The sequence below is a fragment of the Mizuhopecten yessoensis genome, unplaced genomic scaffold (genome assembly GCF_002113885.1).
Source record: "Mizuhopecten yessoensis strain PY_sf001 unplaced genomic scaffold, ASM211388v2 scaffold8195, whole genome shotgun sequence".
Classification (NCBI taxonomy): Eukaryota; Metazoa; Mollusca; class Bivalvia; order Pectinida; family Pectinidae; genus Mizuhopecten; species Mizuhopecten yessoensis.
The window spans coordinates 1,220,113-1,244,472 of NW_018407426.1; the positions used below are offsets into that span (position 1 = coordinate 1,220,113).

Consider the following 24,360-nt stretch of genomic DNA (forward strand, 5'->3'; position numbering starts at 1 on the left):
TTATAGTTATAGACTTGAAATGAAAACCTTCTGTCGGTTTTATATGAGGGATTCATGGAGTTGCTGGTGAGGTTGGATAGGGGTAGGCCTGTATCCTATTACATGTCTACATAATTCGAGTAGTTTGTTATCAATTTCACCCCTTATCATGGGTCACCGTACACCTGTATATTTAGTTTAGCTTAAAATAATACACGGACACTATCTAGCATGGAGTGACCCATTTGGTGTCCACTATCTCCCGAAGACACTAACTTAGGGTCTGAATTGTACAGGGTGACAATTTTCCGTCCAAAAAACTAAAAATGGAGTCACTGAGATTCATTAGTATGCCACGAACGTACTCCGTGATGCGGAAATTGTCGATACATAGTACGGCAGTAACAGGGAATCGTCTGCTGTCCCCAAACAACCCACACCTGTCAGCGCTTACCTGGATTCTAGGGGCCAAGATGAGTTCCCTGTCACCCCCACCCGAAAGTCTTTTCCATCCGATGGATATTCCACGGAAGTTGCTGATGGGGCCCGGCCCCTCAAACTGTCCCCCTAGGATACTCAACGCCGGCGCCCTACCCGCCCTGGGCCATCTCCACCCCGAGTTTACCAAGGTACGTCATACAGCTTCACTGACGCAGAGACTTTTACCTGTGTAAGAGTGGTTGCTCATTAACAGGCATTTGATGGGTGTTTGGTCAAGTCCTCTGACTGGACAGTCCAAATTAATGAAATCATATTAATTAAGTTATATCTTAATAACTAGTTGCTTTACCTATTCAGATGATGATTGCAATTAATTACATTTGGGGATATTTATCAGTCGCTTTCATTATTTTACAATTATTATTCCGGATACGATTAGTTTTAATTCAGATTAATAGACAATTGGGAAGCTGGACAAACTGAATTATTATAATGATACGTACCTGACACAGACAGTATGTGGCGTCACATTGTTGTATCTATTCAGCATTTATTCGTCAACACGTTTGACATTACACACCAAGCATGGTTATCTCCGCGCCTTTTTTGATAATAATAATACATCTACAAAAACATGTGATTTCGGTAACATCAATTAAGAAACATATATAATTCTGTACACCCAAGTATTTTTTTATTTATGCTGATAATCATTTCCTGTAACTACATTTAAATAAGTCTTAAATTAAACATTTTTCAAATTAAATTCTTCATAAATTTAGTTGTAAGCTAACCATACTTTATATATATGTTATAAAGTCCCCTGCTGTTCAGTGTCGTTAGATTATCAAGTCATCAACACAACTTTTGGGACGAGATTTTTATAAATATTTTACAAAAATATTTTCCTCATGTAGCCATTTGAATAAATATAATATTGAATATACATCATATAGGATAAATATGTTCGAAACGTTATAACCTGGATTTGTATATCCAGATATGCCGTATGATTATATAGGTTAAAGTGTTGTTAAGATAGCTAGGCTGGTGAACACATGTGTCGTGTACGGTATAGTGTTACTAGCATATATATATATACCCCGAATACTTAGGAGGCAAAACATCCCTGTGACTTGGTCCATGTGTACCTTGCTACTCAACCATGACCACGACCAAGCTTTCAAAGATATGTCAGTTTCACGATTCGTAACACAAAACAATTATAACCATGTCATTAAAAGTCTTTGCTTTAAAATTATTACAATAAAGGGTTTGTTTTATATTCACGTGATTATTTTGAACCCATAAGCAAGTATGTTCATTTCGGAAAATAACTTTCAAAGAAAAAACTCAACACTAACAAAACTGCGTACAAATATTTGTAATCTAACCATGCATTTGATAAATGAAGCTATTTTGAATACCACTCGTATCAAGTTTCAACGCTTATCACTTTAGTTTACTTGACGTTATAGAAATAAAATAAAATGCATTATATGGTTTAGTGAAATATAAAGCTTTCAATAGAAAATAAATAATGGTAGCTAAGGCGGAATGATAGTGTATATTACAATAAAAACTTCTCATACAATTCTCAGCTTTTCTGAAAGAGACGTGGAATGAATAAGATACATGGCCCAGCCTATACATCCCTGAAGGGTATTGTTTCTTCTCACACCGTGTACTCGAATTCATTAAGAATTATAAAAATATACTCGATGTTCTGTATCACGTGCTATCAACCTAGTACATGTACACTGAACTGTCTGTTTATAAGGCAAACTGTTCATAGGGTCATGATCATGGCATATATAAACTGACTTGCCGACAACACAGGTTCTATTTTTCTATTTTTCTTCCATTATTAAGCATCAAAAAAAGCAAATCCGTGAATGTTTCTAATCGGAAATTGCTCGGGTGTTTCCGTAATGTTTTTTAGACTAATCAGCGGTCAATCATTTTATGACAGTGGTGACGATTGGTTTTCTTTTTTATTATTTTTTTGCGTTGAGTAATCATGCTTGGGGTCGGTGAAACACATCGGGGGAAATATTTCAATTTTTCATCTCACAACTGTGAAGGGCTCACACATCTAAATCATCTACTATATGTTATTAATAAGCTTTTGAGCTAATAGCGTTAATTTTTGAAGTTCAACACTAGTGACAACTTTCTAGATTCACAGATACATACCTTACAAAGGATTCAAAAGGCATTTTTTTTGTGAGTTTGGTGGCATTTAAGATCCCTACAGGCGTCTGCTTTTGACAACCGGAAGTTTACAAGCCAAACCGGTGAAATGGGACGGGAACACCCCCTAACATTTGACCTCATATCAATCAGGCATTACATTTTAAAATCTACTAAAACTATACATTTTTCTAAAGTTCAATATCTGTAGATTTCATTCAATGTAAAATATGTCAACAATTACTAAGAGGCACTGTCTTAACCCGGAACAAATTTGGGATTGAAATCGTATGAAACACTTGCTGATTGGTTGATTTAGTTGTGCGAGTCCTGAAGGTTATAACATGATAAAAGTGAAAGTTTTGTAGAAACAGTATGTAAATATTCTCTAAATGAAGATATTTTTTACGATTCTTTTCATGTTAAATCTTGTTTAATGATGATAGCCAATATTATAACCAAATGGAAATGAAAAACTCAAAATGAAGCGCATACGCGCTTAACTGAATTTGTCATTTCGTGCTGGTAAATAAAATGTTATATTTTGTAATGTCAATGTAACCCTAGATAAGGTATATATTATCTAAATACAGATTGCCAGGATTGTCTACCTGAGTTACAATTGTACCTCAACATACGCTGGGAGGTTACGTAATAAACACTGTAAATAGAGTGTAAAGGAGAGAAGGTTTTTATGTTAAATTGCATCAATCATTTGTCAATCTAAAAGTACTACAGGTATATATGTATGTACATGTACCTCAGTCTGAACACACTGACATAATGTATTTGTTTTTTTATTTGAATAGATAATGGACGAAGTGAAGAATGGTATCAAGTACGCCTTCCAGACCAAAAATAATTGGACTGTCTGCGTGTCTGGAACAGGTATCAGTCACCATTACATATACCCTATATTCATACATGTACAATGTAGTCACAAATATAGTTGTGATAGGACATGAAATACAAATCGGGAAAAAAACGGTTAAATCGGTGCTTGTACTATTTTTGTTACTCATCAAGTCATTTTGGTAGTCCTGATTTATAAATCATTGTACTCAATGAAATAGACAAGGGACATGTCAGACAGATAACCAAACGACATATATAGTGGTTGAAGTTCTAGAGAGTACCCATTGGAGACTCACTTTCTTAGCCTGGCCACCTTCGCGGTAGTGTTTTTCCCGTTCAAATGCACTTTTATATGCAACCTTGACAACCTTGAGATTACCTTGTTTCATAGACTAAAATATGCCCCTGATTTCCCAAAATATAATCATCTCCTTAGGCGTGACAGTCGAGCATTAACGCAGTTTGGCTTTTTGTCTTATTCTGATCCCAACTCCCTCTTCCTAAACTGGTTGTCCTTTATGCACTAAATCAAATGACTTCTATATTTTTCCGAGCCATTGGCCACAAAATATAATAATGTTTTAATCCAGTATTTTTCGAAGACTTAAAGAACGTTGGGATACTAACCTACATTGCATGGTGAAAGGTTTTTCCCCACACTTGATTCACTGTGTTCAGTCAGCCGTAGCCGAGTACCATTGAAAATTACACACATCGTTGGGTACATCGACCTGTCACCTGATGTGTGCTATATACGAGTACTCACTAAGTCAAATAGGACAATTACTTGCACTAGGGTATCAATGTGTCACTGTGCACTTAATGATTTCGCTCTCAAGTAAGATATTGGTCTACTGTAAAAAAAAATGCATTGGTAGTGGGTTTATGTATCTATAATCTATTGCATTTTATAAACAAAAAATTCGCGTATGGATATGTTCGCGCTTATTCACACATCTCGAAAAACGCAAGCATTTCCACACCGCAAAGCATTCCACTTTCACGGTATTAGTACGATGTGAATTCAAGTAATCCAGTCAAGATAATCAAATAACTGACTTGTCTGCCTGCCGTGTTATCCTACATTTATCATCTACAACAGCGCCGTTGCATTTTTTTTTTGGAGCAGTTTTAATTTGATAAAAAAAAAAAAAAAAAAAAAAAAAAAAGGTTTAATCTTTGTATGAGGAATCATCATTGCTTAAGACAGTGTCTCCCAAGTATTTGTACCACTAGACCAATTACTTAACCTACAAGTCCAGTTATTTCATTTAATCACATTTTCTGAATCATCACTCTGTGAAGAATAAGTTAGGATAATTGGCTAGATTCCCAAGTTTATTACCAAGTTCTAGCGAAGCAAGTACAGAAAAACTACATAATCAAACAGGATGCTTGAAATCGCAGAGCAAACAACGTAGTTGCTTTTTTTCTTTAAAATGGCCAAAATGTGAGAAATCTCTTTTTCAACCCAGACGATACGTTGATACATTTAGAGCACATGGTCTTTTCCGAGGTGTTGATACACGATTCAGATGATTTGCCATAAAGAAGCTTCTCCTGAACAGAACGGCTTCTGAAACACTGGTACTGATCTCTGATCGAGAAACAAGCTCATTCAAGTTCAGGATAAACACTGATAACGATTAGAGACCAAATGATCATTGATGCGATGATGAGTTATGAAAAACACATGGAAACAAGCGTAGATAAACAGTAAGGCAATGACACAGGACTAAATCGATCATCTTACAGCGCTCGCACAGAGATTTATATCTGCTACGAGATGAACTTATTCAATGCAGGAAGGATTATCATTCAGATTAAATCAGAGAATTAGGGAAGAAAAGTGAACTTGCAAACATCTTACAAGCAAAAGGGTGAAATAATGAGATCAATATTGTCCTTATGAAGAAAACAAATTTTGCCGACGAGTTCAGCGATTACTTCCAGGACAAATCAGATATATAAGAAAAACATGACTGATTGTATCCTATTTTATACGGTGGGTGATTTGTGCCGTTTCGTTGTTTCGTTTTTTTACTCCGAAAGGACGACATTTAACACACATTTAAAAGAAGTTATCCTTAAAGCTGTTTTTTTGCCAAAAGATGAGAAATCACACGCGAAAAGACAAAAAAAATGGCACGCTAATTAGCTACCTCAAAGTCTCGTCTTTTCGGGATAGAAATGTCATCTTTTCGTTGTTTCGTCTTTTCGTTTCGAAAGGACGACAATTAACAAACCTTAAATCTCGTTGTGTCGTCTTTTCGGGGCAAAAGGACGATGATTAACAAACCTTGATTCTCGTTGTTTTTCATTTTCGCCCTGAAAAGACGAGAATGAACAAACGAAACAACGAAATGTCACAAATCAGCCCCGCAATTTGATGCCGAGTCATTGGAAAAGCTTGCAACAAGAAAAGATCATCACAAAATCGCAATCAAAGCCTCAAAATATGGATTCTCTTCCTTCATGTCTACTGTATTAATATGTTGAAGCACTACCTTCGTTGAACATACAAAGCATAAAGTCATTGGCCGAGTTAAAGGTTTCATCATGCTTCAAGAAAGATGTTAAATTCAAGCTATCCATGTTGATATCTAGACAACTGTCAAGAAACGATCTGCTTTAAGATGCAAAACCTTGCCATCTTATTAGCAGGCAAAAATAATCTACTCAAAGTGAATCCGTGGACACGTTTGCAAGTGATCCATCTCACTTCAAATATTGCTGAAATGGTGAACTAATTTTAATAAGAAACATGTGTCAAAAAGAAATTTGATGAATACAAAAAGACTACAAACAATAGTTCCCTGTACGATATACAGTCCACAGAAAAATGTAGATGCACGCATGCAATCAAATGGAAAAGATTCTCAGTATTTACAGGAGTTGGTTGTCCTTTATCAGTTACCATGACTACTGCAGTTGTACCCAACTGTTGTTACGTTCAAAAACTCCTCGCAAGCCCCTTCTGAAACCGGTGATTCAAAAAAGAAATAATTTAATTTGTTTGATAACTAAGATACTACTCGTGCATAGCAATCATGATCTGGGGGAAAAAATTAAACGATCTGGTTAAAAACTTTGTTTACCTGCTCACACAAGAACCAATTATGTAAATGTTTGAAGTGAAGATGTATACGCCTTAAATAAATTGTTTATGCTTGTGTGTCTCAAGAACGTTTTTGAACATGTACGGTGAGGGGTATTTTAGTTGATTAATAAAACTACTATCGAAATGCCTTTAAGTATATGTTTCTTTATATATATCTTTACTCTGGGGACAGGAAACTTTTATTTACTCCTATAGATACACACTGATACACATATTTTATTCTGACTGTAGGACTTTATAAAATTCCTCTGCTGTCAGCTCAATACGGTTTGAAGAATTCTGTCAAGAACATGGACATTTGAATAACATTAACCATTAATATTTGAGGTGAAAATAAATCATGCATAAATTCCCATTTAGACTAATTAGTTTGCACAACATAAATTTGATAATGAACGATTAGAAAAAATATTCAGTTCATGTATTTAACTACGGGTGGATAATAAAATTGATTCTCTATAATTATAGAGTATCGGTTGTTTTCTCCAGTGATTGTGTAGGCAAGACTCGAAAGAAATGATAGTTATTGATAACATCATCTCTGATGACAGGCTGTTTTAGCTGTCAACAGTTCTGTGACAAAATGAATTCTTTCTCATGTTTAGGCGCATTATATCCTTGAATGGTTTATACTCATGACCCCTTTTGTGACATGAGCTTGGACACTTTGGAATCATATTTCCCTGTCATGATTTTAAAAAGTTCAATCATGTCTCCCCTGACACATGAGACTGAATCTCATTGGTCTGTCACCTCTGGTTACTTATATATATGCCCACTATGTGTGTGTATATGTACTATTATATAAACTACACTATATCAACCTTCTGTGCGTATTTTAATTCCTGATCTCTTTATCTCCCTGTATAGGTCATGCCGCTATGGAAGCAGCTTGTTGTAATCTCTTACAACCAGGGGAGACTACTCTAGTGAGCGTAAACGGCCTGTGGGGTGATCGATTCGCCGACATGGCCTCACGAAATGGTGAGTAAGCGTTTCTGGAATATGATTACGATGTTATCGTCTATAATGCTTCTATGATACCCGCTTTGTAATAAAACGGATACTTCCATTGGTTTTCACTCCCCGAACCCGGAAAATATAATGCGGTTTGTGTAATAATGCTTTTATAAAATGTAATTCAATTGAAAAGAAGGGTATAACATGTAGCTCGTAAAATCGATTGCACTTTTACGGATCAAACTTTAACTTATTTGCAAAATCGATATTTGCTTTTAACTGAAAAATATTGCATATTGTCTTATTGAGAATGTTAACAGATGTGTGGTATTACCTACAAGGTTTGTTTTTACAGGAGTTTATTGATAGAATAATTAATGAAACTAGAAAATTGAAGCGATATTATTACATGACCAATTCCTATCCAAATTAATTTTGTGCATTGCTTAAATTATTTGTATATTTATCTTTAGATGCTGTCGTCCAGAAAATAAAGAAGCCCATGGGACAAGTGTTCAATCTAGCAGAAATTGAAGAGGTCAGAACTCTATTTAATCAATACAGCAATAAATACTGCACTTAAATGCATTTCGACAACCTCTCTTCGACCCTGTAAACATTTTCATTATCCAGTAGCCACTGCAGTGTAAAATGATTAGATAAATATCTGGACTTCTAAATATATCACTATGTCAGTTAGAGGTTTGCTCATGAGTAACAGTGCGTTTTAATTTCCCCTTTCAAATTGATTACTTGTTGATTTGAAGCACATTATAAATACAGAGTTAAAAGATTTCTAACAGTACACAAAGCCAGATGCTTACAGTCTAAACACAACTTAAGATATAGTTAAACACCTGACCAAATGTCTTACTCAGGAACAGCAAATACCAAGCGCTTATCACTGAAGCATGCATTTATTTGCCTACCATATTTGTTATCCTTTTTGTTTAATTTTAAGACTCGTTTCTGAGGTAACGCATTGAGATCAGCTTACGAAAACGTCACAGACTTACTAATCAACTATCAAAAATTGTTCTTCTCTAACCAGTAACTGCCTCATCCACCCCCAGACAGTTATGTGTCTTGATAACTTGTTATTTTTCTTTTTGAAAGGGCTTGAGAAAATATAGACCAGCATTGTTGTTCTTAACACACGGGGAGTCGTCTGGATCGACGCTACAGCCTCTGGAGGGAGTGGGGAAACTGTGTCACAAGTAAGATGCAAAGGAACTCGATGACGTCACAATAGGTTGTCAGTCATATATAGCAATATTGTAATGTTCATAAACATTTTTATATTGCCTGCAATATCATCATTTCGACTTTTTGAAAATATTTTTTACCTCATTATATTTTATGCTAATTTCCTTACTCGTGTGATCCTACTAAATTAATAACCGTTTTGAATTTCCCATTAGTTTATCTGAGGTTTCTGCTAAATACGTCCAAATCCGATTAAAATGCATTCTGTCTGAATGAATGACAGATCTAAATTAACCACTCCAATACCTTCCGTTTATTAATGAATTAGGAGAGTACTGAAGTGGTAAATTGAGATTTGTGTTTTAAACGGAATACAGTTTTAATTTAAATGCTATTTTTGATATTGGAATATGTAATTTAATTTTTTCCTGTTTTAATCTAATTCCTTTTGTCAATTTAAATTTTGGAACTGTAGTGAATCATGTTATTTTCTTTGTTATGTTTATACAGGATATCTCTATTGTTTTTGACTCACTGTTGTAAAAATAATGGTGGTATATCTCTACTTACCTGTCTATTACGAAATATCTATAAACCATATAATTAGGTACACAACTCTATGCATAACGCACGTCACCGAGTCTGTGTCATTCGAACACCTATCCAGGTTTAGTTAGTCATCGCTGTATAAGGGAAAGATGAGCGTTAAGCGACAACTGATACCTTCTGATCCCCGAGTCATTATCTTCAACGTGTTGTTCATTTATTTTGTTAAAAAATGTAGGAAAATGAAAAAAAAAATATAAAAAAGAAATATACAACATCGTCAACATACAATAACAAAATATATCACAGCGTCAACACAAAAACAAAATAACAATAGATTACCGCACTGTTTGCTCAGGGTTTGACGTGAGAACAGTTTTCTCATCGCGAGCACGTGGATAAAATCGAGAGGCAACCACAGATGGACTCGAGACTTAATCTACGTGCAAGCAACGAGAAAAAATTTCGAACGACAAACACTCAAAATACCGTATGATAAACACGTTAGCATTTATATACTACTACCTTATATATTTCTCCATTTAAAGAGTCAACTAAACACCATGTTTTCTAAATGACTTCTTAGCTCAACGATCGCAATTCCTCGGTCTGTGACAAACTTAAAAAATAAGAAGATTGCGCGGAGGAATACAATGAACCTTAAAACTATGAAGAACAAAATATTTTTAAAACAATCCTATCGTCATTGGCTTTTTAATATGCACATTTACGCTTGATAATGTTTTATTATCCTCGCAATTGTTTTCGTAACTTTATATTGATTTGATTATGATGGACTATATTCCTGTGTGGATCACTTTTGTGTTCATATCACTTTCGGTTTAAGACGTCATCTAGCGCGAGCAGACGTTCTTTTTGGAAAAAAATGCCGGGAAATGGAAAAATCCGTTCTCAAGTTATTCTCAAGTCGTATTCTCATACTGACAACCATTGCTAATGAACTTATCCAGCAACGTCGAGTTTAAGTACGAGACTGTTGATTTAGAGCCTTAATCATTGATCTACTTAATTATTTATTAAAACAAATTACTGATCCCGTTATTTAAAAGTATTTAATAGAAAATTGACATTATGATCCTACGGTCGGTTTACATTGCCTTCATGTCTGTATCGATTTGTTCACTTTCTTATTCATCAGTTACTCATTCTAATTAAATTGCCTATAATGGGACGCAGAGGAAAAAATATAAGTAGGAAAATGTGAACCAAGAATCCTGAATGTTATGGCCTTATAGCTAAATCGGAAATGAAAGGCAAGAAACTGTTATTTCAAGAAAAACGGTATACCCATAGTGAATATCGCATCTACTGTGTAACAAAATGTCATAAATGTATTTTTAAAGCTCGGTAATTTAGCCCTAAAGGAATTAAGCGGGGTTCATTTGATGCATTTCTAAAAAATAACTTTTTTTTGTTTTGACAACATATAGCAGCAGCATTCAGCAGACTCAGCCATTTAGTATGGATATTATGTAAAATTGGTGTATTATATCTCGATTTTTTATTTTTATTTCATGGAATGTTGTGTCATATAGTTTAAGCCTGTGAATTAGTTATAAAAAATGACAAAAGAAGTGTGAGTTAATTCCGATATTTAACTGCAGCCTAACACTTGTTTTCCGTATTTTTCTAAACCAAAATTCTGTGAGGTCAATGTATTAAACATTTCCCCGGAACAATTCAGCATATTCCAACATATAATTGTTTGAAGAAATATGAATATACGCGCAGATAAAACCTCTTTCTTCAAGAAAAAATCATTTGATTCATCCAAATAGCTGTACATTTCAACATGTCAATTTATACATATTTCTTTAAACACGGGTCATTTTGTCTTTCCAATCTACTATTAATTTTCATGCCACCAGATTGTAGAGTTAACATGTCACAGTTGTTTCGTATTTTGAAAGATTAACGTAACCAGGGTGTTCTACCGGACAGTCTTAAATCTACACTATAAATATGATATATATGACCTGCCGTCCACCTATTGGATCTGATAGGATACATTCTACTATCCCATGTAGTACGGTTTTTTTATTCAAGTTGTCATTTCTCTTATTTTAGTGTCTCTTCAGTTCCATTTAAATGTATTATGTTTTTCAGAGTTATAGTTTTCCCATGTTTCAAGACGTTATAGCTCATTGTTCTATTTCATTCTGTTTTAATCAAAGGTACAACTGTCTGCTTCTTGTGGACTCCGTGGCGGCCCTAGGTGGTGTCCCCATGTATATGGACGATTGGGGTAGGTAAAACAATCCTAAGGTTGATCTCAAAAGTATCTGCGACCTTTTCAACCTTCCTTTCACCAAGTGTCACCAAAAGAAGATGTTTCAATAGATATGATATTTTTGCCAGTTAAGGAATGACGTTTTCGAAAAATTATCAAAGCCAACATGATTTGATATAATGCTTCATAGACAGTCAATAAAAATTAAAAAAATCTTGTATATTTAGTCATCTATAATTCAATACCCAACTTAAAACATTCTGTATTATCTCACAGCAACATTTTATACCTAAATAATAGAGCTTGAGAATTTTGATGTTCTACTTAGCCATTTTAGCCTAATATGACCCTTTTATCCGATCGCCATAATCGCATGTTTTATATTTATTCAACGTCACTTTAAACGAAGTTTACATTGGGTCAATATAGGTTGATAACCCACATTATACATAGTCATCAATATTCCTAGTCATTATAACTTAATATAACATTTTATACTACACACGTTATCACCATAACTGAATTATATTCATCATTTATGTAATATTAGTTATTAATAGCAGAATTACTGACTGATAAGTATATTGGATATTAACATCTCTAAATACAAATGCCATCCTTTGAGCCATATTCTAAGATATCTCCAATACGTTGTGCAAGTAATATATTTTGAAACATCATTCATCTATTTCTATAAATACAGACTTACCTCTCATAAAACGATGTTCCATATTAGTTTAGCGAAATAATTTTCTTTGGAAGATTCGGCACAGAAAACATCCTTTTTTCTCCAGCCTACGAAGTTTACATATTACACTAGAGCTTACTCTGAATATCATGACCGCTTTGAAATATGTCGACTGCTGACGGACAAACTTAAAACGCGCAGTTTGGAGAGATACAGGTTGATGGAGAGTATGGACAAGGTTTATGATAACAATCATGATCTCATCAAAAGATATGTTATTTCTTTGATTGATATGAAGGTCAATGTTGTTTTTTGTCACTTCAATTAGTTCTCACAATGACGATATGACATAACTTGAATTTGGCTTAGATTTTCAGCAGAAAGATATAAGCAGAAGACACGTACCCTTCCCGAACACATGACCTTATTATCATTGCACGTTATCTCGCCCCCTCCCTCCAAATTTGATCGATTTTGAGTTTAAATAACGGTTTATGACGGTATTATCTCTCTTTTATCTTTTATACGTTTTGATTTTGTTTTTCTGCAGCCCTCTCGATAACAATCCCGTTTTCGGGAGTTAAATGTCCGTTAAAACTCTGATATTATTAAGAGCTTCATATTTAAAGTATTAGCACGAATGATACTGTCGGAGATCGTTTGAGCTAAATTAACCTACCACTTGCTGCATGTCATGATAGACAGAACAACTTAAATGACAGCGAAGCTTAATCCTCTGTGTTGTTTCTTATTCAGAAATTGATGTGATGTATACGGGAGCACAGAAGGTGCTGAGTGCTCCTCCAGGGGCTAGTCCGATCTCATTCTCGGATAAGGCAAGGTACGCCACCCACACATCGTGTGTCTATCTACCTTACACATTTTTTCTGTTCATCAACCTTGATTAGGCTTCTCTAGTTATCTTTCTCAATCCTCAAAGTATTTTTTAAGAAAGTTTTATGCATCCTTTGGAGACAAAACATAACTTTAGAAACCCACCAATCTACAGAAACACCTTCTATATCTTGCGCTTTTGCCTTCTAAAATAACCTTCTATTAAAAACAAAATATCGCCAAAATAAGACAATTATTTGGAATTACTCTCTCCTTTAAACAAATACCTTCTTGAATACAGAATTAGAAAAGACTACATAAATCTCGCCATTGAGACGGTTATATGTACAATATTCTTATCCAGTAGTAGGTGTGTTGCAGTCAAAAGTACCATAGTTGATGATCCTTTCATCATTTTATAAATCTTGTATTCCCATTGTAGAGCTAAGGTATTAGCTCGCACAGTTCCCGTGAGGTCATTCTATTTCGATATGAACCACCTTGCCAACTATTGGGGCTGTGGCGAAGGACCCCGAAGGTAGGTTAGCATTCTTAATTACTGTGTGGTTTTAAGTCTACCACATGTTCAAAACTAAATGACAAAGAGATATTTTGGTAATAACATGTTTAAGGGCGATAAGCTATCAATACTATAATACGATAAGGTTTTTTTATATAAAGATTATTTGAATATAAAGGGATCAAAGCTTAACTGGCATCGTCATGAAATCTTTTTATTAGGTTTAAACCAATCAGATTCATTCATTTTTCCATATTGAAGGAAAATGTACCAGTCGAATATTAATATATATTTTAGTAAGCAGCAGAAATATTTTAATATTGGTTTGAATGTTGATGTAGATATCACCACACCGGCCCTATCTCGAGTATTTACGCCCTGAGGGAGGGTCTATCCCGACTGGCAGAGGAGGTGAGTTCAAGTAATCTACTGACTTTGTTTGTCTATCACAAATCTGTAATACATTTTAATGCGTATATATAATTTCATTGTCCTAGTATAATTGATAAATAAATTTCGATATACATTGTAATTTAGTTTGCAAAATAAGTGACAAATGTTAATAGTTATACAAATATATAGTCAGACAACTTCTAACATGCTTGTACAGATAATGAAGAAGCGATGCTGTATCAGTAGGTGTATGAAATTTATTAATGATTATCGACGATTATTGTTACTAATATGAAGAGGAATCTGTCATAAAACGCATCATGCTGGGCAATAAAACAGGTATTTTATTGTCCTTATATGAATATTTATTTCACACGTGTAATAATATACAACATTTGATACAGCGCCTATCTAGCTAACATAACCAACTCTAAAGCGCTTTACAGTACATAGATATACAATTAACACAATTAGTATATAAGTTGATAACACACCTGTGTGTGTAACGTTCTTCTCGCATTGTGGAAGACTTTATTGGAGGACTATTTAGTACCGAGGTTTGACGTAACCAGATATCTATTTTGAGTAGTTGCATGGTTCAAAGTATACACACTTTATATATCGTATAACTTGAAATTAGCCAATACTCCTGGATATTTCAAATTAATTAGTTCAGGGTTCTAACGCACCTTCCCCTTCAATAGTTTATACCAATGTGGATATGTTGGCCGATGAGTTCTGTAGTTTATACTCCTGCTTAACGCTCAGCAATTTAGGAGTGAGACGACTGGTTCGCCCGTTGTCAGTTTAATGTGATCGGTGGGGTGTCCTGCTGGGTGTCTTCGGCAGTATGTTTCAGTAAGGTAGCACTATAAAGTCGACATCGGTTCCGCGCTATCACAAGGTAGACAAACGCGAATATATCGCAGCCTCCCAAAACACACACACATTCACTCAACGCCTGTATTTTGCACATAGGAGAGGCCGTCCTTAAATGACCATAGCTGTTTCTAGGACATTAAACAATACTTAACTAAACCAAACCAAACCAAATATAGAAGAATGAAACAGCTGTATGAAGCAGCATGATTCATTATTTGGCACACTGTATCTATTAGTGAAGTTGAAGGGTGCAATCACCTGTGGGTGAGTTACGTGCATCGTGTAATACAGTCGTACCATTACATGCAGACACGTACATAATTTCCCATGGTGTTGACGTTTAATCAGTAAACGTAAGTGACGTCACAAGGACGTGACAGCAAATGCAGATGCAAGCTGATGTAACAGTACATAGAGTCTAAGCTTTCTATGTGAAAAGATCAATAACATTTATAATAAATAACACCATTTAATGATAATACTTCATATCATCAAATGATGATGTTTGTATTTGTGGAATGACCAGAGAGTGTGAAAAAGTGCAAGAGTATGGTAAACTAGTAGTTATGAAAAGAAAGAGGAACAATAAGAAACAGTTAATGTTATGGTTAGAGATTGGCAGTCTCTCTTCCCCAGGCACACCAAGAATGACTTTCATTTCAGTAATAATTACCATAACTTTAGTATGCATATACAATACCTACATCCATCTTTGTAGCCCAAAAACAAAAGATTCAAATATCCCTACCTCCCTACTGTGACGTAACCTCTATCTCGATGACAGAGCCACGGAGTGATCTCCCTTCCTCTTCCTTTTATGGCGCCTGCTGCCTGCTGACGCCCGGAGCTTGCTCCAATTCAAAACATTGTTTTGTCGGTTTGGTTTGAGTGTCAACTCAATTTTTACTCCACGTGTGCCGGTGGTGTGCCACGGTCCGCCATTATCGTGGGTTAATTTCCTACCTCTGTTTATTTCGGTGACGGTTGTTTGTTTCGGCAAACGTTATTTATTTTAACCGTTTTCTGATTTATATTACGGGTGAAATTCTTTCTACGTTGCGTTCTTTGTACTATCGTATTTTATCATTTTTTCCCGTGTTATCTGCTTGTAAATTTTTGTTTACGTTCGCTTTGGAGGGTATGTCTCGGTCGGGACAGCGACGAGGTAGAGCTCATGGGTGTTCCCATTTCTTTGTGGAACGGGACCCTCATGATGCTTGTCCCAGGTGTCGTCCTTGCAGTGAGGTTTCGCCTTGTGAACTTTGTTCACAAACTAAACCTCAGGACAAGGCCTTCATTGTTCCAAAGCTACCCTCAACTTACCGTAAGAGAGATTCGTCTGTTTCTTCCGGTAAGTGAGGGAAGCAGAGAGATAGAGGTCGTGCCACCAGCTCTCTGGGGTCTGGTGGTACTGTCTCTGTTCCTGTCTCGGGGGGTCTTGCTTCGGCGAGTCCCTCTCGTGAGCAGGGGGTGGCCCTTCCTGTCCAGGAACTCCCTGGAGTAGGGAAGGGGCAGCCCGACCCTGGCTTGGCACAGCCAAGGGTCGAATTGGCCGGGAACGCCCGTAAGCTTTTGCGCTTGCCTTCGGGTAGGGACTACCGGCCGCCGGTCACTGACTCTGTCAGTGATCCCGGCATTCCAGGTGGTGCTGTCGTTGGGGACAGTCTTGGTGCCGGGCCTGTTCTTTCGGGTTCAGGTCCTGGTGTGACAACAGACTTTCTTTCGGGATTGTCTGTGTCTACCGGGATTAGTGACGCGCAGCTCACTAATCCCGGCATCAATGCTGGTCAGGCATACCCTCCCGGTCAGTTACCCGGACCCGGTCCTATTAGGTCCGGTCCCGAGTTTCATTCTTCTGGGAACCTGGGGGGTTTCCCCCCAGGGGTTGGGTTTGCTGGACAGGGGGCCGGTTTCCGGCCTCCGTTTTCCCCTGGCTTAGGGTATACGGGTGCCTGCGGGCAACCATCCTTGGGCCGCCCTTACCAGCCTGCGGATGGTTTTGGGTTGCGACAGCATCCCGGCAGTTACGGGCTTAGCCCGTACATGTCCGGGTTTCCACCTGGAGGGAGTGGCGGTCCACCTTCGCCCTTTGGGCAAGTTGGCCAGCCCCAGTCTCAGGCAGGCCAGTTTGGCCAGTTCTGGGGTCACTCCCAGCCCGCGGGACCTTTCCCCTATCCTCCGGGATATGGGTTTAACCCCATGGCATTTCCGTCATGGAATCCTTGGGGTTTGGTCTCTCCCTCGCGGAGACGTGTTAGCAGTTCTGTTGACCCCCCCCAACTTTCTGCTACTTCGGGGGCCTTATCGGCCGGTCCTAAGAAGGTGTGTCGGACCTTTAGGACTTCTTAGCCTAAACCTACAGCCACGGCCGTTAGGCGCACTGCACCTAAACGCCGGTACGGGGAGCCTTCTCTCGGGTTGGCCCCTCTGGCTGGCCCATTTCCTCCGCCCGAGGCTTTTGGTCTGGATGGTGTGGAGGCTATGGACGTTGAGGGCGCGGGTATGGCAGAGAGAGGACGATGATGTTGTTCATCTTTCACCTGGTTGCTCGGATATAGACGCTGGTCTCTCCGAGTCGTCTGATGACGGTCCTCAGGAGGGCTTGCCCTCAGAGGAGGATTTCCAGGATGAGGGTAACCATGAGGCTGCTGAGGTTGAGGCCCAGTATGTGTTGTCCGGTATGCGGGGCCTTAGGGCCGACGTTTCCGGATTCTTGGGGAGGATGTTTGCCCACCACCTTCGGCGTCATCTGTCCTCGAGTCCACCACCCTTTTGGGTTCTTTGGTGGCTCCTCGGGTGTCCGCTCGGTCGGACCGCTCTCTGCCAGAAGGTACCATTGTGTCTTCAGCTCTGGCCACCGTCCAGTTTTGGGTTTAAGAGAAGAATTCTTCTTCAACCCGTAGTCCTGGGTATGCTGGGTTGTAGCTCAGTGTTGGCGATTTGTCAGAAGTGCACGCCACTGACTATGCCACACATGATGGCCTGCTTGCCCCTCAATCGAGGGAACTTGCAGCCTGGCCCGGTAAATCGGTGGACCAGGTGGTGTTCGGTCCCAAAGAACACCACAAGATGGAGAGATTGCTGCGTCTCTCCATCCAGATTCTGTCTTATATAGACTACCTGACGGTTTGTCTATATAGGGTATCCGACTTGCCTGAGGGTCGGACTATCGAGACAGAGCAGGCCGACATCCAGGACAGAGTGATCTCTGCCCTGAACGGGGCATTGAGAGCGCTGGCAGCTTTACAGGTGTCATCGCTCGTCAATGTCCTGTTGGCTAGGCGGTTTTCAGTTTTGAAAATCCGCCCGGTCGATGAGCCTTACCGCTCCAGATTGTTGACTGCCCCCTTCTCAGGGTCCACTCTTTTTGGAGGGACCCTTCCTTCTGTTCAGAAGGATTTGAAGGAGGACTCGGTCGCCTCTGCACTTCTGGTGAAGAGGATTCAGGCTGAGAAGGCCAGTACCTCGCAGGGGTCAGCGCCTCCTAAGAAGAAGGCTAAACCTTCGGCTTCGCAGTCCTCTGCGCAGCCCAAGTATAAGCCTCCCTTCAAGGGCAACAAATGGAAGGGTAAGAAGGGTAAGAACCCTCCTGGGGGTAAGAAGAAAGGTTCCTGACTGTCTTCTTCCCTCCTTGGTCGTGTCAGACGAGGCAAGGTCTCGATCTGCCTCGACCAGATCTTCCTGTGGGGGTCGTCTTTCTGCTTTCCTTCCAGAGAGGAAGGAAATCACGGACGACGCATGGGCCTTGTCTGTGATCAATGAGGGGTTAGGCATTCCGCTAGTGCGGGATCCGCCCTTAGTGTCGGAGCTAATCTTTTTTCCTCCACCGGGGGATCCGGAAAAGGCTCTGGCGCTCCAGGAGGAAGTAAGGACCATGCTTCCCAAGGGCGCGGTCGAGGAGGTTCCTATGTCGGGATGCACTCCCGGGTTCTACTCCAGAATGTTTCTGGTTCGGAAGAAGTCCGGGGCGTGGCGTCCCATCATAGATCTAAGTGCCTTCAACAAGCACATAGATTCTCCTCACTTCAAGATGGAGACTCCTCGGGGTATTATCGCCTCCGTGAGAGAGGGAATGTGGGCGACTTCAGTAGATCTGAAGGACGCCTACTTCCACATTCCCATCAAGAAGTCGGCACGGAAGTACCTCCGTTTTACTTGCAACGGAAAGGTCTTCCAGTTCCGGGCCATGCCGTTCGGGCTCACGACTGCACCTTTGGTTTTCACCAAGCTGCTGCAGGTGGTTGTGGGATTCCTGCACTCTCGAGGAATAGATTTTCACATCTATTTCGACGACTCCCTCATGCTCCACCTAGTGAGAGAGACTGGTGCAGGTCACCCGGCTGGTTCTGAAACTCTTACTCAAGGTCGGCTTCATTCCTTCCAGAGAAAAATCGGAGGTTTCCCCATCTCAAGATTTCGTTTTCCTGGGGAACCGTTTCAATACGGTTCAGGGCATCGCCCTTCCACCGATGGAGAAGTTCGAGAAGGCCAGGGCTTTTGCTCTGACCTTCATCGGCCGGTCTCAAGTCCAGGTACGTTGGTTTCTCAGTTTTATGGGATATCGCAACGCCCTGGCCGATGTGGTCCCCTAAGGGAGACTTCACATCAGGCTTCTCCAGATGTTTCTCCTTGCCAACTGGGTCCCTTCTTCAAGGGATTGGGAAGCCTTGCTTCCTCTGAACCAGTCGGTCAAGGACTACGCACGCTGGTGGACTCATCAGGACAATGTTCTCCGAGGGGTTCCTTTGTCCAAGCCGATTCCCACTATAACCCTGTACACGGATGCATCCATGACAGGGTGGGGAGCTTATCAAGACGACCGTTGCCAGTCGGGGGAGTGGTCTGGGGAACAGCTCTCGGAGCACAGCTATGTGCTCGAGATGAGAGCTGTTCTGTTGGCTCTGCAGTCTTTTCGGGAGATCCTGCATTCCAAGGTGGTTTGTGTGGCTACGGACAACACTACGGTTGTCGCGCATCTGGAGAGACAGGGGGGAACCAGGTCTCACACCCTGTGTGCCCTCGCTATCCACATTCTTCTTCTTTGTCAGGAAATGCAGTTGACAATTTGTGTCAAGCATCTACCAGGCAGGTTTATTGTTCTGGCGGATACTCTTTCCAGGCGCCGCCAGCCGGTTTTGACAGAGTAGCAACTGAATCCCTCGATTTTCGAGGGAATTTGTCAGGTGTGGGACAGGCCTCACATAGACCTGTTCGCCACTTCACTGAAAAATCAGTTGCCAACGTTTGTCTCTCCGGTTCCAGATCAAAGGGCTTGGGCCGTGGACACTCTGTCTCTGGATTGGGAGGGAATGCATTTGATAGCGCCCCTGTGGCCGAGGCAGCCTTGGTTTCCGGATCTTTTGTCGCTTCTGGTGCAAGAGCCCCTGGCTCTTCCTCTCAGAGCGAACCTCCTTCGCCAGCCTCGGTCCAGGACGATGCACTCTCGTCCGGAGATCCTCCACCTTCACGCGTGGAAGGTATTTCAGGAGGCCTCGCTCAGGCAGGCTTTTCTAGGGACGTGTCAGATCGCATCGCTCGATCAATTAAGGCTTCCTCATCTGCCGTCTACCAGTCACGATGGAAAATTTACTGTGATAGGTGTGTCGGCAGGAAGGTTGATCCGGCCAAGGCTACTGTCCAGGTGATTGCGGACTTCCTTCTTTGGCTGTTTAAGGACCGCAATCTTGCCCCTGGCACTATCGCTGGTTATCGCACGGCCATTGCTAGTATTCTCTCTGTTCATGGTAGATCGGAGGTAGGCTCGTGCTCCTCTCTTTCTGCCTTGATTAGGGGGTTTGGGTTGGACAGGCCTAGGGTCCGGCAGTTGGCTCCGCAGTGGAATTTGCCACTGGTGCTCGAATCGCTGATGCGGGCACCTTATGAGACTTTGGCGTCTGCCTCCTTGAAGTTTGTTACCTGCAAGGTGGTATTCCTTATTGCCCTGGCCTCAGGTCGAAGGAGGAGTGAGATTCATGCCTTGTCTTCTCACCCCTCTTGCCTCCGATGGTCCAGGAATTACTCTGCCGTTACCCTTCTCACTGATCCTGCCTTTATGGCTAAGAATCAGGTTCCTTGCTTCTCGCCCGATCCGATTAAGATCCCGTCTTTGACTGCCTTCGTTGGGTCTGAGGAACGGGAAAGGCTGCTCTGTCCCTGTCGGGCGCTTAGGTTTTACCTCGATAAAACCAGGGGGGGGGGTGCGAGGTCCTCGATCTCGTCTGTTTTTGCCCATTAAGCAGGGTCAACAGGATATCTCCTCTCAGTCAGTGTCTAGATGGATCTGTCAGGTCATCAAGTCCGGTTACGACCACTCGGATGATCCGGTTCGGGCGGTGTATAAGGTGAGAGCTCATGAGATCAGGGTCCTTGCTGCGTCATGGGCCCTCCTCAATGGGTCCCCCTTTCAGAAGGTCATGTCCGCGGCTTTCTGGCGCGGACAGACTACCTTCACGGATTTTTATCTCCGGTCCTTGGCTTCTCATTCTGATGGATTGTATTCCCTTGGACCGGTGGTGGTTGCACCGTCTGTGGCTGTTCCTCCACAGTAATTCAGTGATTTTAAATAGTATGCTATCAGGCACCACGGTGGTACACCTGCTCGTTTCACGGGGAGGTTTTCCATTTTTTAATTACTTTCGGGGCTTTATTAGGGGGGTTCCTTGAACCTTTTTCCTACCTTGAGCATGTCTCGAGTTTGTTCCGTCAGCCTGGTCTGCCTGGATTCGAAGCCTCCACTACGGTAAGACGAATTCGCATACTAAAGTTATGGCAATTATTACTGAAATGAAATTGAGGTTTTTGAAGTAAAACCAATCTTCATGATGTAATACTTACCATAACTTTATGGAGTCCCACCCTGTATTCCTCCCCTTGCCTCCTCATCCTGGCTGCCTTTAGGCTCCATAAAAGGGGGTTTGAGGAAGAGAGATCACTCCGTGACTCTGTCATCGAGATAGAGTAGGGAGGTAGGGATATTTGAATCTTTTGTTTTTGGGCTACAAAGATAGGTGTAGGTATTGTATATGCATACTAAAGTTATGGTAAGTATTACATCATGAAGATTGGTTTTACTTCAAAAACCTCAAGATTGTGTGACTGAATAAATCAATTCATATCTGTAATCTTTTTAACACATGTCAAATGATGTAACAACAGTCAAGAACTGTCTTAGTTAAGGAATCCCTGGTCTCATTTCAGGATTTATCTGGGACTCTTTTATTAAGGTTTAACATACCCTCGGTTTCTGTTTCGTTTTGTTGAAATTGTGATCCGATGGTGCAACTGTTTTGATGTTATAGTATATAGTTTAATATTGTTTTGAAACCAACAGAATGAAGAAGATAAGTCTGACCTCATTAAACGACCCAACAGCATTCACACCAAATAGAGATTGTGGAATCCTATTCCTCCAACAAAGGTTGACGAATGTATTGAAATAGATCAGTGATGACGATGCATTGCGCCTATATTGCCATTGATTAGCGTTTTGATGTCGGCTTTTCTATTTCTCATATTTACAATTGAAGTGTCCCGTTTTTCGTCATAAAGTTAAATGTCACGTGTTTTTGATATGTTTGATTTGTGATAGGGTCTAGAGGCCAGCTGGAGCAACCACAAGCGATGTGCGGAGATGTTGCACGAGGGTGTGGCAAGCCTCGGTCTAGAGCTGCTTGTAAAGGACAAAGTAAGACGTCTAATATCTTCCGGGCAGCACTAGTTTTCTGTCGTGTTGCACGTTTTTACGTATGCAATGTGTAAAAACATTAATGCTATTAAATTTGTTTCAACCACAATTGTCCCCGCTTATTATCCCAGGCCATTCCTTAAACAGCAGAGGTGTTGGTTAAATAATAGCATCCTGAACTAAGGAACTACTTTTCCATTTATAATGTTTTCTTCGTGGCTTGCTGTTATCATTTCATAAATTTAATTCTCATTGTTAACAGTCAACTGCTACATTTTTAGCAACAAATAATTCATTTCTGTTAAAATTATCCAACCCGACCCCATCCCCTGCATTGCATTATTCAAACAGCTTTTATCTTCCACCTTCACAGTCAGCTCGTCTTCCTTGTGTAACAGCAATCCGGGTTCCGTCTGACGTCAACTGGAAGCACGTGACAGACTACGCTATGAACACGTGAGATTACCAAATATAACAGACAGATTTCCTGTACATTTGTTATGTCAAATCAGCGACATTTTACAATACATTAAGACATGACTGCCTACAGTTATATACAATCATATTGATTAAACTCTTTGATTTGAATTTAAAAAAATAATTACAAAGCAATATCTGAAGCGTTCAGGTCTTAATTGAAATTATTTGTTCTGTATTAACTTGCAGGTACAGAGTTGAGATATCAGGTGGACTCGGGGATTTGGCGGGAAAGGTTTGGCGTGTAGGTATTATGGGATATAATGCAACCCCGGACAACGTTAAACTGGTGCTCCGAGCACTGAAGGAGGGAATCGCACTCGACAGGCAGACACATGCAAAACTGTGAACACAGAACAGAAAAATCACCGGAGTTATCGTCATATTTTAACAATCCAACGAAGTTATTAATACAAATAGTTTATTTGTTATACATAATTGATGTAGTTTACCTTCAAATATACGCAGATATACATAACGAGTAAACATAGTTTGACGCCGATTTCTCGAAGAACACTTTAGTTCAGGAATACAGATAAAGGTACTCCAAATCTGTTTCTTTTCCCTCTTTGTTTTTGATAGTTCAGATGTAGATTCATTTTTACATGTAAACTGTAAATACCAATAAATTAATATCAATGATATTCATATGAATTCCAATTATGTAGGTAGTGTAAAAGTTCAAATACTCTGGTCTTGCCCCTTGGCATTGTAGTTAAATTAATGTATTTCACCTTTGCTGAATTACAATACAAATCTCACAAGGTATTGTTTCTTTTCAAAAATCTTTTATCAATGGTAGCGTCGCGTTGGAAAAAATAAAGTTTCCATAACGTAGTTACAATTTTGGGCACTGGTACGGGGATCTTTAATCTGATAGCACCTTGTAATCTTTTTGAATTTTTGAATAGATAACATCTACAGGAATCATTATTAAAGTTTCATATCTTTTATTATGAGACATTTTCAGTGCATTATATAATATTATTCATGATAATGTGTTCACTTTAAAGCAAGTGAGAATTTCTAACAAAATGTAGATATAACTATATGTTAATGAATGTATGTACGATACTGTGTGAGGATGTGTTATGTACATGCAGGTAAATGATAACAGCAATAGACCAAAGACTGTTGTTAATATTTTATTATAAAAGCATAATAGGCTTCCAGATAATATAGTATATAACAATATCTAATATATTTTAACAAAGTTTTAAGTTTAAATGTATGTATAATCCAATGATATCCAATCAAGAGAAACAAATATGGAATATTCAGCGAGGAAGAAAAAAATAGTTTTGTTCCATGTATATTTAGATATATATAT

General features: G+C 39.6%; 1 protein-coding gene across 1 annotated transcript; it reads left to right on the forward strand.

Annotated features, from left to right (window-relative positions):
- Positions 1 to 162: 162 nt before the first annotated feature.
- On the forward strand, positions 163 to 24,358 carry LOC110455287 (serine--pyruvate aminotransferase-like). Its single transcript, XM_021505321.1, has 12 exons — positions 163 to 608; positions 3,423 to 3,501; positions 7,460 to 7,573; positions 8,023 to 8,087; positions 8,666 to 8,766; positions 11,497 to 11,567; positions 12,997 to 13,081; positions 13,517 to 13,612; positions 13,936 to 14,005; positions 22,458 to 22,553; positions 22,927 to 23,009; positions 23,220 to 24,358. The coding sequence occupies exons 1-12, from the start codon at positions 306 to 308 to the stop codon at positions 23,377 to 23,379; spliced, it is 1,323 nt and encodes a 440-aa protein (XP_021360996.1). The 5' UTR covers positions 163 to 305; the 3' UTR covers positions 23,380 to 24,358.
- Positions 24,359 to 24,360: the final 2 nt, after the last annotated feature.

Bases quoted from the DNA above. Each gene is read 5' to 3' on its own strand.
- LOC110455287 (XM_021505321.1), top strand. From the start codon at position 306: ATGGAGTCACTGAGATTCATTAGTATGCCACGAACGTACTCCGTGATG. The intron at 609-3,422 runs GTACGTCATACA...TTATTTGAATAG, and splicing joins TCCACCCCGAGTTTACCAAG to ATAATGGACGAAGTGAAGAA. The intron at 14,006-22,457 runs GTGAGTTCAAGT...GATTTGTGATAG, and splicing joins TATCCCGACTGGCAGAGGAG to GGTCTAGAGGCCAGCTGGAG.